At 45.2% G+C, this 16,032-nt stretch overlaps 1 protein-coding gene across 1 annotated transcript in view; it reads right to left on the minus strand.

Annotated features, from left to right (window-relative positions):
- The window catches only part of LOC126153376 (uncharacterized), a 91,696-nt gene that overhangs the window by 63,865 nt on the left and 11,799 nt on the right, over nt 1-16,032 (minus strand). Inside the window, exons 2-3 of the mRNA XM_049916067.1 lie at nt 9,248-9,414; nt 6,087-6,241 (exon numbers count right to left, since the gene is read on the minus strand). Of these exons, the coding sequence (XP_049772024.1) occupies nt 6,087-6,241; nt 9,248-9,414 (322 nt within the window). The remainder of the gene's footprint in view (nt 1-6,086; nt 6,242-9,247; nt 9,415-16,032) is intronic.

Raw genomic sequence — 16,032 nt, forward strand, 5'->3', positions numbered from 1 at the left:
TCGCTTCATCACTGCAAAAAATAATAAGACAAATCAGAAAATACATGATTTATGAAAGAACGGTCGAGATGCCATACCAGGAAACTGACTCGTTCTAAAAGCCAGCAAGTATGTTTAATAGTGAGGCACTAAGTTTTATTTGTGATAATAAAAGTACAATAATGCAGCAATAACGTCTGGTTTAGTAGAACTGTAGTCAATAAAGCCATTTCTTATATTTTTTAAAGGGTTTATAAGAGAACGAAATTAATTCCAAGATAAAATCTCTCAGTATTTTCGGTTTCTTATTACAATATTATTGTTGTGATCATATGTTGCGACGTCTACTGGAGAGCTTCCTGTGTTGTTGAGGAAGAAATGGCAACATCGTAAGTAGATCTTTATGGTTTGCAACTGATGAATATGACCAGTGCTGTTTTTCTGGGGTAAGCTGGGGGATGCGTACCCCTAAACTTTTTCGTCGACAAAATAACTTTTTTACGATGGTGAGAACTTGAAAGAGTGCCAAAGATTTATTTCACGGACGTAAATTTTTTATTTAATTTTTTCGTGTTGGTAATTGCAATACGAACGATACCAGTGCAGTTTTTGGTGGGAAAAGCGATGTCATCGACTGTTTCAAGCATTTCTAAGCTGCGGCAACCGTTCTCAACAACCGAATCGATGGCAGCCAGTTCGACAAGCATGTAGTGCCCTTGTCCGCTAATAGTGGGCGATGGTAGTGCTAAACGGATATGCGTACGCTCAAACGCAGTGCTACCCATAGATGTTCCTACGGTCCCGATACATGATGATGTTGACGTCATGGCTAAAAGCAGATGGGTGGTATACCATGCTTCAGTTATAAGTAATTTTCGCTGCATTATATCCAATGTCGAAGTACCCTCAATTTTTCTTAAGAAAAAAAAGCACTGAATATGACTGATTTTCAGAGGAAGTATGGCATGGCACTCATCAACCATGGTCTTTCCTCTTGTGAAGTCACTGGAAGTTTTCCTTTCTTCTGTTTCAGATTAAGACTGTTAATAGCTATCTGAGATGGCTGAGTGTGAGACATTTTGATCATGCTGCATTTGTATACCTCACAAGCCTACATTAACAACAATGTTCCAGGACATCTTTAAAATCGATTAAGTTAGTTGTTTACGTTGGAATTACATGGACTGCGTTCATAGATTTAGCATTCAAAATATTTTCCGACTTCTTGTTCTATTTTCAAAATCCAAATTACCTCGTTTTATTACAAGGATGTTTTGTTGGTGCCAACAAAAGGTTACATGCCTCTGCTTACCACTCAAACTGTGGGTCAACTAATAGAGAAGACGCTGCTTTGCTCAGAGACCGTGCGCCATCTAATAAATGTCTCAAACGTATTCTCCACGGGTTGCAGTTGGAACAAGGAAAGGGATAAGGAACGGAGTACCGAGAACACAGCACTGAAAACGCGTTTTGTGAAAAAATGGCACTTAGAACGACTGACAGTTCCACTTTTCCGCTACTGCAGATACGTGACCTGATTCGCGGATTTCAGCTTTTCTCATATGAGAAAAGTGTAAGCTGTATTTCACATGATCGACGTTTTGAGAATCCATGCTGGTAAAACTGAATTCGGTCTTCCGAAATTGTTTCACTGCAGACGATCGTAATGTGGGTCCTACTTTCAATAAGCACACGATCGCCAACATATTATAGATATTGAGATATGTGATCGTGGGTTTGAAAATCAGTTTAAATAACTCACTACAACAAAGGCCACTGGACGCGATGGTATAAGTGCCTGATTCTATTCATGTTATAAGAAAGATCTCGCTCTCTTTTGAGCGACGTTTTCTCCTCGGCAATAGGCGCCGGTAATTGCTGTTTTCAAGAAGAGTTTGTCAGACAGGTGTTCGCAATTCTAGGACTTCATCGCCGGCGTCAGTCTCTTGTAGACTTGAGGAACGTCTTTAATGCTAATAGCATTGATTGATACCATGTTCCTTGACTTCCAGAAAACATTCAGCACAGTTCCGCAACGTCGCTTAGTGAACTAAATATGAGTTAATAAAATATCGGACCATCTGCGTGAACGGATTGAAGACTTCCTAACAAAATGGCACTCAGCATCTCGTTATAAGTCGAGTAAATATTATGAGCATCCCTAGAGAGCACTGTAGGTCCAGTTGTGATCAGTATATACGAGATCCGGTGGATAACGTCGGAAGATCAGTGAAGCTGTTTGCGGATGATGATGATGAATACCGGGAGGATGCAAAGTGCAAAATGTCCTGAAGAGGATTAATGTTTGATGCAGGGGCTTGCAGTTGATGTAAATAAACGTAACGTAAATTGCCGGGAAGACCCACCACTCTTCGATTACAATACTGGCGACACATATCGTCTGTACGAAAAGTTCCGAGACTGATTTTACTCTTCGCGTACAAGCGACAGCAACGCAGTAACTACAGCACCAGCTTGAACTAACAACTGTAGACAACAGCTGTGCTTTAGAGCCGTCAGTTGTGACCAGGCAGCTTGAAGTTGTGAACGTGCGACAGTAATGTGTCAACGTTGTTGTCACAAATCACAATGAAGCATCAAACATCTCTAAATCAAGTGTTTTAAGACTTTCTGCAGCATGTTTTTAAGAAAGCTAAAGTGACTGCAAAGTTCGTCCCGTACACCTTGACTCCCGAACAAAAACTGATGACGCGTGGACGTCTACCGCGACTTGACTGAAATAGAAAACGCGGAAAATTATTTTCTGGAAAAGATCATCACGGGTGACGAGCCTTGGTGCTGAATACGAACGTACGACAGAACGACAAACTGCTGAATAGGTTGAAACGTCCCCTTAGAAAAATTAGTGAATTACTGTGCTGATAAACCTCTTACATTATTTGATTTTGAAACAGCTGAGCAGAACTGAACGTACTCAGACATTTCGCTCTTTACCTATTCTGATCAACACTAAACTGACACACAATATTTTTTTAGCGCAACGCAATCTGACTTTCAATAATCCCTACAAAAGAATGGCCCTGACTAACATCAACCTATACCTTTCATGTATCACTTGCATCACAAAAATCTTCGTTACTCGAACTACTGCAATACAGCGAGCGCCACTACTTCCAGCTAAATAAAGGATTCAAACTACTGAAGGCACTAACTACTGACAGACACAGTTAGCAAATGAAAGATGTTGATAGAGAACAAACAATGTATTTACCTTAATAGTGTTCAAAGGTCATAATATATTTATACATCAGTTCATGACATCCAGTCTTACAAATTTACTGTCTCTGATGGACACACGTCCAGATCATCCACTCTCAAAATTCCGCCATCTCTCTCCCCACATCCACCACTGCTGGCGGCTCACCTCCAACTGCGCAACGCTACGCGCTGTTAACAGCCAACTGCCCGACACTACAATGGCGAATATTACTCCAACAATGCAAACCAATCACAGTCTTCACACAGCACAGTCAGTGATTTTCATATAGAGCGCTACATGGCGTTACCAACATAAAAACCTAAACAGTCTACTTACAAGGTCGCTGATGATTTGCCAAGGGCGAAGGTGTAAGTGTGGCGCGCGAGTGTTAACATACAAAAAAGGACATTTATGGCAGTTTCGCATCGTTGTATCAACGTTCTGTGCATTGCACTCAAGTGGGTAGAGACTGAAATGTTACTATACACTCATGCTCATAAATTACGGATAATTGCAGAATGTGGTGCCACATGACGTGGCACTACAGAAAGCTGACGCTTATAGCATTGGCATATATGGAACACACACGACACAGATCTGTAAGTCCACGGTATTGGCGATGAGTTGAGAAAACCGTCCCGAAACACATGTGCTACAAAACGCCACTGTTTCCTGCGCATGTACCCCGACATCAATATTGGATATGATCACCATGCACACGTATACAGGCCCCACAACGGATTGACATACTCTGGATCAGGTGGTCTAGCAGCTGCTGGGGTATAGCCTCCCATTCTTGCACCAGTGCCTGTCGGAGCTCCTGAAGTGTCCTAGGGGTGTGAAGACGTGCAGTATTACGTCGACCAAGAGCATCCCAGACGTGTTCGATGGGGTTTAGGTCTGTAGAACAGGCAGGCCACTCCATTCGGCTGATATCTTCTGTTTCAAGGTACTCCTCCACGATGGCAGGTCGGTGGGGCCGTGCGTTATCATCCATCAGGAGGAAGGTGGGATCCACTGCACACCTAAAAAGGCGGACATACTGGTGCACAATGACGTCCCGATACACTTGTCCTATTACAGTTCCTCTGTCAAAGACATGCAGGGGTGTACGTGCACAAATCATAATCCCACCCCACACCATGAAACCACGACCTCCATGCAGGTCCCTTTCACGGACATTAAGGGGTTGGTATCTGGTTCCCGGTTCACGCCAGACGAAAACCCGGCGAGAATCACTGTTCAGACTACACCTGGACTCGTCTGTGAACATAACTTGAGACCACTGTTCCAATGACCATGTACTGTGTTGTTGACACCAGGCTTTACGGGCTGTCCTGTGACCAGGGGTCAGTGGAATGCACCTTGCAGGTCTCCGGGCGAATAAACCATGTCTGTTCAGTCGTCTGTAGATTGTGTGTGTCTTGAGACAATTGTTCCAGTGACTGCGGTAAGGCCCCGAGCAAGGCTGCCTGCAGTACTCCGTGGCCGTCAGTGGACAATGATGGTGAGATATCGGACTTTTTGTGGTGTTGTACACTGTGGACGTCCCGCACTGTAGCGCCTGAACACGTTTCCTGTCTGATGGAATCGTTGCCATAATCTTGAGATCACACTTTGTGGCACACGGAGAGCCCATGCTACAACCTGCTGAGTTTGACCAGCCTCCAGTCGCCCTAGTATTCTACCTCTCATAACGTCATCAATATGTGTTCTTTGAGCCATTCTCAACACACAGTCACCATTTGCACGTCTGAAAACGTCTACACACTTACTCGCTGCACCGTCCTCTGACGTGCACCAGCACACCTCTGCGTATGTGGACTGCTGCAAGCGCGTCCTTGCGACATCTGCAGTTCAAATACACCGCATAGTCATACCCTGAGGTGATTTAAACCCTCAAACTGCCCACCAGAGCGTTGTTTCACCATGTATCAGCATTATCCTTAATTTATGAGCATGAGTGTAAATAATAAAATGCTGTCTTGAACAATCATTTTAAGAACAATGATAAAAATGTGGACAGACAGCACAATTAAAAACACTTGAGAAACACTTGAACACGAAAACAATTGAAAAATCACTGGAAAAGACATTGAACACCACAGAAGAGACATTGGCCATTAAAAATGGAGCACCGTGCACTTTCACTGTAGCTGGAAAAAGGACCTGCCCTGGGACGGTTGCCTGTAGAGGAAAAGACGGATGGGTATGAAAGGAGATGAGGGAGTGGTGGTGGTGAGGATGGTGAACTGGGAATATGTGGCGTCAAAGACAGGAGTGGCTGTGGGGGACACGTATAGAGGAGCAACTGGTATAAGGCTCCACAGATTGGAAAGTAAAAGAGGGTAGGAGCGGCGAAGAAGGGAAAATGGATGAGGTGTGGTAGAGGAAGAGGAGGAAATCCTGGGGGAGAGGGGAGATGGATAGGGGAGGATAGGTTTACAGTTGATAGACCGAGTTCATGCCCCGGGAGAGGAAGCCAACTGAAATTTCATCGAGAGAGGATGTGGAAGATGTGCAGATGAAGGGTTGGTGGGATGTGTAGGTAAAGGCGCGGCAGCACACTTGGATTGGAAAGGAAAAGAGAGATAACAGGATTTTCATAGTTGTGTTTACAGATAGTGTAGGTCATTCGCAGGTGTTCATATGAGTGAGAAGAGGTGAGAATTTGATTTGGTGGTAAAGGATCCTCGTGGAGAAAGGTAAGCTGATGCAGAAAGATGGCGTCGTGTTCTGAGGAGAACAGGCTTACAAGACTGCGACGAAACACAGAGACGCGAGAAGAGTCAAAGCTAGCAGTGTGGTGTTTTGTCGCTGCGGTATCGCAATACCGTTGGAACATCGTGTAGTTAGGTTGCGGGGCAGGTTAGTTGGCTTGGTTTACCTTGTTATAGCCCAGCATCTCGATGGCGTCGAGTTCCCGCAGCATGTCGGCAGTCAGAGGCATCTGGCGGTGGAAGTTGAGTCTCGAGACGGCGTCCAGGCCCAGCATCAGCACGTTCACAGAGTCGTTCGCCGCCGTATCCCCGCCGCAGGAGCCTACAGACAGAGCTGGGATAGACATAAGAACGCGCGGCCTCGCAGCGATTCTGTTTCATGAAATGCTGTCCGGCTTGTCACCGCCTGCTCCGCCTGGGGTAGGAGTTGATCATCAGCAGTTTCGGTAGTACTGGAGAAGATCGCAGGCTGTACATTACTTGGAATTCCGAACCAGCTAAGGGGGGTCCAGTGGAAATTTGCTACTGCTTATTGCTACGTATCAACGTCTCCCTGGCGAAAGGATGGCTGCTAATTGTTTGCAGAACTCTTAGAACTACAAATTGCACCTGGATTGTACAGTTACGTTGTGCTGTCTTCCATTTTCAATATTAATCCGCTGTTCACCAGTGATTGATTTTTTTATCCTACTTGAAGATCGCAGGCTGTACATTACTTGGAATTCCGAACCAGCTAAGGGGGGTCCAGTGGAAATTTGCTGCTGCTTATTGCTACGTATCAACGTCTCCCTGGCGAAAGGATGGCTGCTAATTGTTTGCAGAACTCTTAGAACTACAAATTGCACCTGGATTGTACATTTACGTTGTGCTGTCTTCCATTTTCAATATTAATCCGCTGTTCACCAGTGATTGATTTTTTTATCCTACTTGAAGATTAAATGATTGCATTTAGAAAGAAAGACGTAATTGTCAAAAGAAAAAGAGTTGCTGTAGCTGAAGTGCTGTGTACAAATTTTTGGTGAACGTTGGGAAACATCTAGCTACTGATGTTGAAACAAGAAAAAGATGCGCAGGAGGCGGCAAGAGAAAGAAGGCAACTAAAACAAGGACCTTAAGTACTATGTGTCAAATTGCCTTCTGCAAAAGTGTTTCACGTGGTATCAAAAGTAGGAGCACCTAAGTGACTGTCGCATGTGACACACAGTATCAAAAGTAGGAGGGACTATCACACGCGACACTTGAATTTGAACGTAATGATAAAGAGCTTCTCAAGGTTTGTAATAATAAATCTGATCCAAGTTCTTTTCTGGAAATATGTATCATATACAAAAATACAGGATGATCATTCATGTCATTACCGCTGGGACATATAAGTTCCAAGTCAAAATACCAGTGGGAGACACACAAAGTTATTCGTAAACACCTCTGGAGTTTCAGAAGACGACTGCGCGAAAATTAGAAGACCTGCAGATCAACATACATGTCCACAGGCCATGTCTCCAAATTTCAGTTCACAATATACCTACATCTGCAGCTAGTGGTGGAGGGTTCCATGTATCAATACTAATCCTTCCCTTTCCTTTCCTTTTCCATAAGCAAGTGGAGCAAGAGAAAAACAATTGTCTGTATACCCCCGTATGAACCCTAACGTCTGGTATCTTTTATTTCTGGCCCCTACGCGAAATGTACGTTGGCGGCAGTAGAATAGGTCTGCAGTCAGCTCCAAATACCGGTGCTGTAATTTTCTCAATAGCAGCCCGCCTCTGAGTTGCCACGGATCCCGACTACTCGAGCGGTACTCAAGAGCAGCTCGGACTAGCGTCCTGTATGCTTACACCTCTGCAGATGAACCACACTTTCCCAAAATTCTCCCAATAAACCGAAATCGACCTTTCACCTTCCGTACCACAATCCTCACCTGCTCGTTCCACTTCATATCGCTTTGGAACGTTGCGCACACATATTTAACTGACGAGATATGTCGAACAGGACACTACTAATGCTGTATCGAACATTAAGGGTTTGTTTTTCCTACTGATCCACATTAACTTACGTTTTTCTACATTAAGAGCTTGCTGCTATTCATCACACCAAGTAGAAATAATCTCTAAGTTAACTTGTATCGTCCTACAGTCTCTAAACTTCGACACATTCCCCCACACCACAGCATCCTCAGCAAACAACGGCAGATTGCTGCCCACGAGTTATCACTGAGGTGCATGCGTGTCACAACGTGTACACAAATCATCCGCTCCTTACTCTCGCATCGAATTAATTTGCTCCTGCATAGTAGGCAACCCAACGAACAGATTAGCAAAGCAGGCTGCTGTCGCGGTTTCCCTGATGTCAATGAGCTGCACGTACGTGTCGATACTGGGCACCTGTAAAGACAGATAAAAACTTTGGAGAGGTAATTTATCCACTGATGAATATCTGTTTTCTGTATATCTTTTAATTTTTGGCAGTCGCCCTCTGAAAACCCGGAGATACCGGGTGATCAAAAAGTCAGTATAGATTTGAAAAATTAATAAACCACCGAATAATGTAGATAGAGAGGTAAAAATTAACACACATGCTTGGAATGACGTGGGGTTTTATTAGAACCACCCTATATTGCTAGACGCGTGAAAGATCTCTTGCGCGCGTCGTTTGGTGGTGATCGTGTGCTCAGCCGCCACTTTCGTCATGCTTGGTCTCCCAGGTCCCCAGACCTCAGTCCGTGCGATTATTGGCTTTGGGGTTACCTGAAGTCGCAAGTGTATCGTGATCGACCGACATCTCTAGGGATGCTGAAAGACAACATCCGACGCCAATGCCTCACCGTAACTCCGGACATGCTACAGTGCTGTTCACAACATTATTCCTCGACTACAGCTATTGTTCAGGAATGATGGTGGACATATTGAGCATTTCCTGTAAAGAACATCATCTTTGCTTTCTCTTACTTTGTTATGCTAATTATTGCTATTCTGATCAGATGAAGCGCCATCTGTCGGACATTTTTTGAATTTTTGTATTTTTTTTTTTTTTGTTCTAATAAAACCCCGTGTCATTCCAAGCACGTGTGTCAATTTGTACCTGTCTGTCTACATTTTTCCGTGATTTATTCAGTTTTCAAATTTATATTGACTTTTTTATCACCCGGTACTTACGAGTCATCCCGTACCTCCCATCCCTCCCACGTTTGAAAACGAAATGGCGGGGAATTTTTTTCTACATTCTCACGCGGACTACGACATTAATTAAAATAAGCATACATTAATCTCTCCCACTAGGAAAAAAAGAGGTCTGGTAGTGGAAGCTTTAAGTGCGACAGTGCAGTACTGACCGTCAGCAGCGGAGCAGTTGTAGGCGGGCCTGGTGAGGGGCACGAAGGCGTGCAGGTCCTGCCAGCGCTCGCCGGGGCAAGAGACGCGCACGAACTCGGGACCGCCGCCCTCGCTGTCCAACACTCGCAGCCCGGACGCCGGCAGCGGCATGCACCCGTTCGTCACCCTGCGGACACACGACGCAATTTGCCATGGAAGCAGCCGACGTCTGCACCCTGCAGGACCGACATTTCGACAGGAGCATGTGGAGAAGCGGATCTGCCTCAATCCGCACAGAACGCACGCGTTATCTCAAGTATGCTCTACACTTGGGCGAACGAACATCAGCAAATGAGAAATCTGTCAGGCGCAAACGGTAGAGGAGCGCGAGCTAACAGCATTCGTTGGATGTGAAGTCTGACAGTTATGCAAAACACCTTTTTTTTCAGTACCCAAACATGTTTCGGCACCACTGTGCCATCATCAGTGGGTTTTCGTTTTTTTTTTATTCTTTACATTTGGTGTGCATTAATTTTCTGGGTCACTTGTGTGTTATTAACTACAGGTAGCTTGTCATGTTTTCGTGTGGCAAGCACTTCCATTCTCCGCATCATGCTGACGTGTTGTGATGCACACGCAACTATAACAAGTATCTTCCACAAACAACATAGTAAAACACATTTCACCTCACCAAAACACAGTGACACTGTGTTTTGGTGAGGTGAAAAGTGACACTGTGTTCTGGTGAGATGAAAAGTGTTTTACTACATTATTTGTGGAAAATACTTGTTATAGTTACGTGTGCATCGCAACTCGTCAGCATGATGCGGAGAAAGGAAGTGCTTGCGACACGAAAACATGACAAGCTACCTGAAGTAATTAACACACAAGTGACCCAGAAAATTCATGCACACCTGTAAAGAATAAATAAAAACGAAAACTTACTGATGATGGCACAGTTGTGCCGAAACATGTTTGGGTATTGAGAAAAATGCTCAAATGTTTGTGAAATGTTATGGGACCTAACTGCTAAGGTCATCAGTCCCTAAGCATACACACTACTTAATCTAAATTATACTAAGCACAAACATACACATGCATGCCAGAGGGAGGACTCGAACCTCCGCCGGGAGCAGCCGCCTTCAGTGCCTGAGACCGCTCGGCTAATCCCACGCGCCGGTACTGAGAAAAAACGGTGTTTTGCATAACTGGCGGACCTCACATCCAACAATTTTAACTGCAAACACGGCCAATACAAGGAGCTGCAAATCAAAATTATGAACAGCATTCGCTTGGTGCTCGCTCGTGTTGAACTCTATACACACGAGCGAGTAACAGTCGCACGTGCTCGCTGTGAAGTCGAGCCGTCAGAAATCTTTTCAGTGTAGATACGGCGACATCGCAGCGATAAAGGCGTGGCTGTATAATAAGCCAGCCAGTATGGACGTAGGCACAAGGAATCAGGCAGAGGTTGCTTATTTACTTTATGAATGCATAAAGAAACGCAACAGCAGGTTTTGGACTCAGGCACTGGTTAGTTCGCGGCTACTAAAAAGAGCATTTGCCTCACTTTTTAGAAATTTAAGACATAATGATGAGGTCCCATACTCCGAGGAGCGTAAGGGACGATGCAGGAGACCCGCACCGACGTACTAAGCAAGGTCCTAGCGGAGATGGTTTACCATTGCCTTCCTCCGACCGTAATGGCGATGAATGATGATGATGAAGACGACAACAACAACACCCGGTCATCTCAAGGCAAGAAAAATCCCTGACACCGCCGGGAATCGAACCAGGGACCCAGTGCGCGGGAAGCGAGAACGCTACCGCAAGACTACGAGCTGCGGACGATGTAAGAGGAGACAGAAGTAATACGTTAGTTATTTTTGAATGAGTGTACAGCAGATTGATAAGTTAACATCGAAACTGCGTTCACCCATCAAAAGCAAAGACTATGCGATGAGGCTTTGAATACCACCTAATCTACGCTATTTTTGTCGTGAAACTGTACTTCTGAACTATCCTCTCCTACAAGAACTGGATCATTAACTATCGTATAAGTCGTGCCCGGAGATACGTGGAGCGCGCTTCTGGAAATCTAAGGAACAAATGGAGACTATTTCAAAGTACCTGTCGATGTTAAGCTGAACTTTACTGTTATCGCTGTTAAATGGTGCTGTGTCGTTCCAGAGATAGTTTTAAATTTTAAGACTCTTATGAGCCGTGCGTGGCTCGTGTTCGTGCCATCTCTTATTTAACACCCTGTTTTTACCTTACTGCCGCCTCGTTATGTTAATTTTCAATTACTGGTATCACTGAGTTGCTGCCTTGCCTGCCGGTGAGCGGTAGCAGCAGCGCTTATCGATATAGGCCCTGCCGTATTATCTTTGCTGGACTGCTATTACTTCCCGGTCGTCGTGTGTCGTCCAACGAGTTGGAACGCGCCAGCACTGGAGTTCGGACCGGGCAATGAAGTCAGTTGAAACGCGCCAGCACTGGGGTTCGGACCTGGCATTCGGACTGTTGGGACGCGGCAGAAGTTCAGTCGGACTGGAGCGGCAGTGAGATTCGAATAGCTGCCGGCACACATGGATTGAGTGGGGACGGTCTTGGTTGATCGTCGGTAGGTCCTCTTACCGGACGATGTGTATTTGCTCACCGGTCGCTTGTGGGTTGGCGGTGTGTGTCTCACCGCGTGGTTCGTCCTTATGATTGCACAGTCACTGCTTTCAACATTGGTCGCGTTCTTCGTCCAAGTGTTTGTGAAATTGTGTGTAGCCTGTGATGTCGACTGCCCAGTTATTTTAGTGCTGTCTCCGTGCTGATATGCAGCAGTTGGTCGGTTGGCGCAGTCGCGTCGTAGCACCAGTGGGGAATGCAACGCCAGGGAGTCGCGGATAGCCTTCACTCGCCGATGATTGCCGACATACTTGTTTTGAGTGGGGACGACCTTGTTTGGTTGTCGGTCGGTCGTCTTGTCGGACGACGTGTATTTGGCCGGAGATCGCTTATGGGTGTGTGTGGCGACTCGTGATTCGTCCTCGTTAATGCTCAGTCACTGCCGTGTGTAGTTTATGTGATTGTGACTGACAAGTTAATTTAAATGTTGTCGGCGTACTGGCTCTGAATTGGTCGGATGGCGTGGAGTAGCGAGGAAGGACAGGATAGCCATCACTCGCCCGACGACTGCCGACATCCACGTTTGAGTGTCAACGACCTTGCTTGGCCGTTTGGTCGGACGTCTGATTAGTCTACGTGTATTTGGGTCATCCACCGCTTATAGGTTGTCTGTGACACTTTCTTGCTGTTGTTCCACAGTCCCTGCTGTTAGCATCGTTTGAGTTTTGGTGCATGTGTGGAGCGGAACTGATCTTGATCATTGGTCCGTTGACTGTCTGCCGGTTGGGTTGCCGTCGGATTGAGAATGGTTGGGCCCACTGCCTGTCTCAGCTAAGGGAGCGTTAGTGTTTTAAGTCCAGGCCGACTCTCGAACATCTGAGCCCCCTTGGGTGTACTTCCCTATTTTTTTTTTAAATTTGTTCTTGTTGTTTGTACTTGTATGGCTTCTAGCCGATTTTTTAAAATTAGAGTTGTTTGCTCTTAAGCCTAGTTTAAAGAACTGTGTCACGTAAGGCCTTTGGCATTTTAAAAATTTTAATGTTGTTGAATTTTAAGTCTTGGGCCTTCAGCCGATTTTGAGTTTGAGTTGTTTGCTCTTAAGGCCTTCAGCCTAAATTAAAGAACTGTTTCACGTAAGGCCTTTGGTATTTAAAACAAATTAATGTTATGGAGTTTTAAGTGTCAGGCCTTCAGCCAATTTGAATTTAACTTGTTTACTTCAGCCTAACTAAAGAACTATTTTAAGGTAAGGCTTGCCTTTTAAATTTCTGATTATGCTTGCGTTTTAAGTTATTGGCCTTCAGCCGTTTTTAAATTGAAGAGCCTTTCAGCCGGTAATTAAGTCCCAAAGGTTAAAGCTGTGCGTTAAAAAAATGTTTTTTGGGCTCTTGTAATGTTTGATGAAACAATAAAGTTGTATGTTCGAGTGTAACTGACAGCCCATTTCCACAATTTATACAATCTATCCTGCACTTCGGGTTAAGCGGGGCATTTCACCTTAAGTGTAGAGAGGCTGTGAGCTCTCAGGTTCAAACAGGCTGCACCCAAGACAGGCAGGAAGCAGCTGTTGCTGGGGATGCGAATGCGTGTGCGCTGTCCCACTCAGCGACAACGACTGCCGCTCCACGGCGATCGGCGATACCACTGCGATGCAGCAGTGGTTGGCGAGCACAGTTCTACGAAGCGAGTTCGCAACGTCATCGCAGCAGTGTGCGCGGCTCCACTGCTCCACATGCACTGTGAAACGCGCGGGTTCTTGATGATAAACTGCTCATACCCATCGAGCCTTACGCTGGTTAAGGGTCTTTCAGCGAACCACTAAAGCAAGTTCGCATCCTCACCACTTCAGCCCCAGCATCACACATCATTCGTCTTCTGTTTTCAGCACGAACAACTGTTGTTGTTGACAACAGATGCATGACCGATACAGTAGTCTGAAATGAATGTAAAGGTGATGATATAAATACCATAGATGCTTGAGGTATACGAGAGATCAGCAGCACAAACGCCGAAGGAAAAAAATCTGACTGCAAAACTGCCAAAGCACTCAAAGGTCGAATTGTGGACTCGAGAAAGATGATGATTTCATTAGCTACTTCCATCTTGAGGGATAAGAGTGAATGAATACAATTCTGCATTTATTTTTATTAAAAAGGAACAGTGTAAATTTCTTCCAAACTAAACAGGTGTGAATATTTAATTAAGGTAAAAGAGCTCCAGTCGTTATGTAGAACTTTATTTACTCCACCAACGGTTGAGGCCTTCCTAGTAAGCCGTTTCAAACACTTGAAACTGGCTTAACAGAAAAGCTGAAACGGTAGTGGAGTAAATACAGTTCTACAGAGCGACTGCAGCTCGATTACACTAATGAAGCGCCGGCCGTTGTGGCCGAGCGGTTCTAGGCGCTTCAGCCTGGAACCGCGCGATCGCTACGGTCGCAGGTTCGAATCCTGCCTCGGGCATGGATGTGTGTGATGTCCTTAGGTTAGTTAGGTTTAAGTAGTTCTAAGTTCTAGGGGACTGATGACCTCAGCTGTTAATTCTCATAGTGCTCAGAGCCATTTTTTAAGCCACTAATGAAGCAGTTGCGAAGCACAGTAAGTGTGAATCTGTATCTATTACGCTGATTAAATTTATGAATATACAAATGCTCTGAGCACTGTCGTTCCTTACATTTCATAGCAATTGTAATTACATGGCTGATACATCAGCCTTCTTTTACAGTTTGTCATATAATAAACGAATAAATAAAAAACATTTCTCGGCTTTCACGCCATCTGCCATATAATAAGCTAAACTGAACATTTTGTCAAGTAATCTGTGTGAAGGATTGTATGTATATTTCTCATTTCATTAATCATACTCTATTAACAGTTTCTTTCTCACATGTCACTGCAGCCATCAGTAACTATTTTAGATATAGCAGCTACTGAAAAACGAAACAGTTAATTAAGTAAATTTCTGAAGTTACTACTAAACACAGTGTAACTACTAGCCTTTCTTCAAGTTATGATTCCAATCGGTAATTGTGTTCTGCTTTTAAATTTCCACCTCAGATGTAATGAGAAGCCAGCGAAAAATATAAGTAACATATTTTTGCACAGCAGAATAGTAATGGAGGAATAAAATTTTGTTGAAACCGCCTGGGACGACGCTAAGCGGTGCACGCCCGTCGAGTACGCAACGAGGGCGTAATCAGTGTCAAAATTCGAAAGAGCTGAACTACAAACAGACAGGGAGCTCATTGCTGGCTATGGGATAAAGATAGCCCGGAACACCTGACTCAGCACCTTGACAACAATGCAGAGCAGACATAACGCTTTCTGTCAACACGATCTACGTGTAGTAGCTACATCTAGGGACGACGCAAGAACGCATTTCAAGCGGCAAACTTTGTGTAAGAAGCGCCCTGAATCTCTGAAACTGAACATTAGGGTAGGTAAGAACGTTGATACGCTCGGAAAATGGGAGCACATTCGGTCACCACAACTGGGGTACACCACATCATCGATTGCTGTAAAACCATCGCCACCGCTTTACTCACTCTCAGAGTCTGGCGACTCCATCTGCATCACTGATGCCGATGGAAGGTCAGCTCTATTACTTGCAGGATGACCCAGAGAATACGACTATGTGTTACCAGTCACCGCCAGTTTGGAGTCTACCGCTACAAGTACGCATTTGTCCAGCTGTGGAGGAACTTCAACTCCGCGATACCCATGACTACCCGAAGATGAGGGTCAGGTTGATCTTCTGTGAATCAAGAACCCATGTGCCCATCTGCAAGTTCTTTAACTTGGGATCAGGGCGCCTATGCAACCGCTCCTGGGCAGTGCAAGTCCTGCCTTACCAGCTGTACGCTCGGTCAACTTCTCGGGCTGTCCTCCGTGGGTCTCCTGCTTACACGACAACCGACAACAGGAGCAAGCAGATTTCCGGGGCCGAATATCAGCGCAGCTACACTTAACGAGAGCTCCGAGGCTACGACAAATGTCCACAGCTACGACAGGCTGCAGAGGCGCGCCCGTCGCCAGACCCTCTACGAGAGGCCCGAGGCACTGAACTCAGGCAGCAGATTGCCTGCCGGGCGCTGACAACCTACACTGTGCAGAAGACAGAGTGACCGTAAAACTCGAACCGTTAACTGTATGATGTCTTACTAGCGCCTTGGCGCGCTGTAGGACCA

This window comes from Schistocerca cancellata, chromosome 2 (genome assembly GCF_023864275.1).
Source record: "Schistocerca cancellata isolate TAMUIC-IGC-003103 chromosome 2, iqSchCanc2.1, whole genome shotgun sequence".
Classification (NCBI taxonomy): domain Eukaryota; kingdom Metazoa; phylum Arthropoda; class Insecta; order Orthoptera; family Acrididae; genus Schistocerca; species Schistocerca cancellata.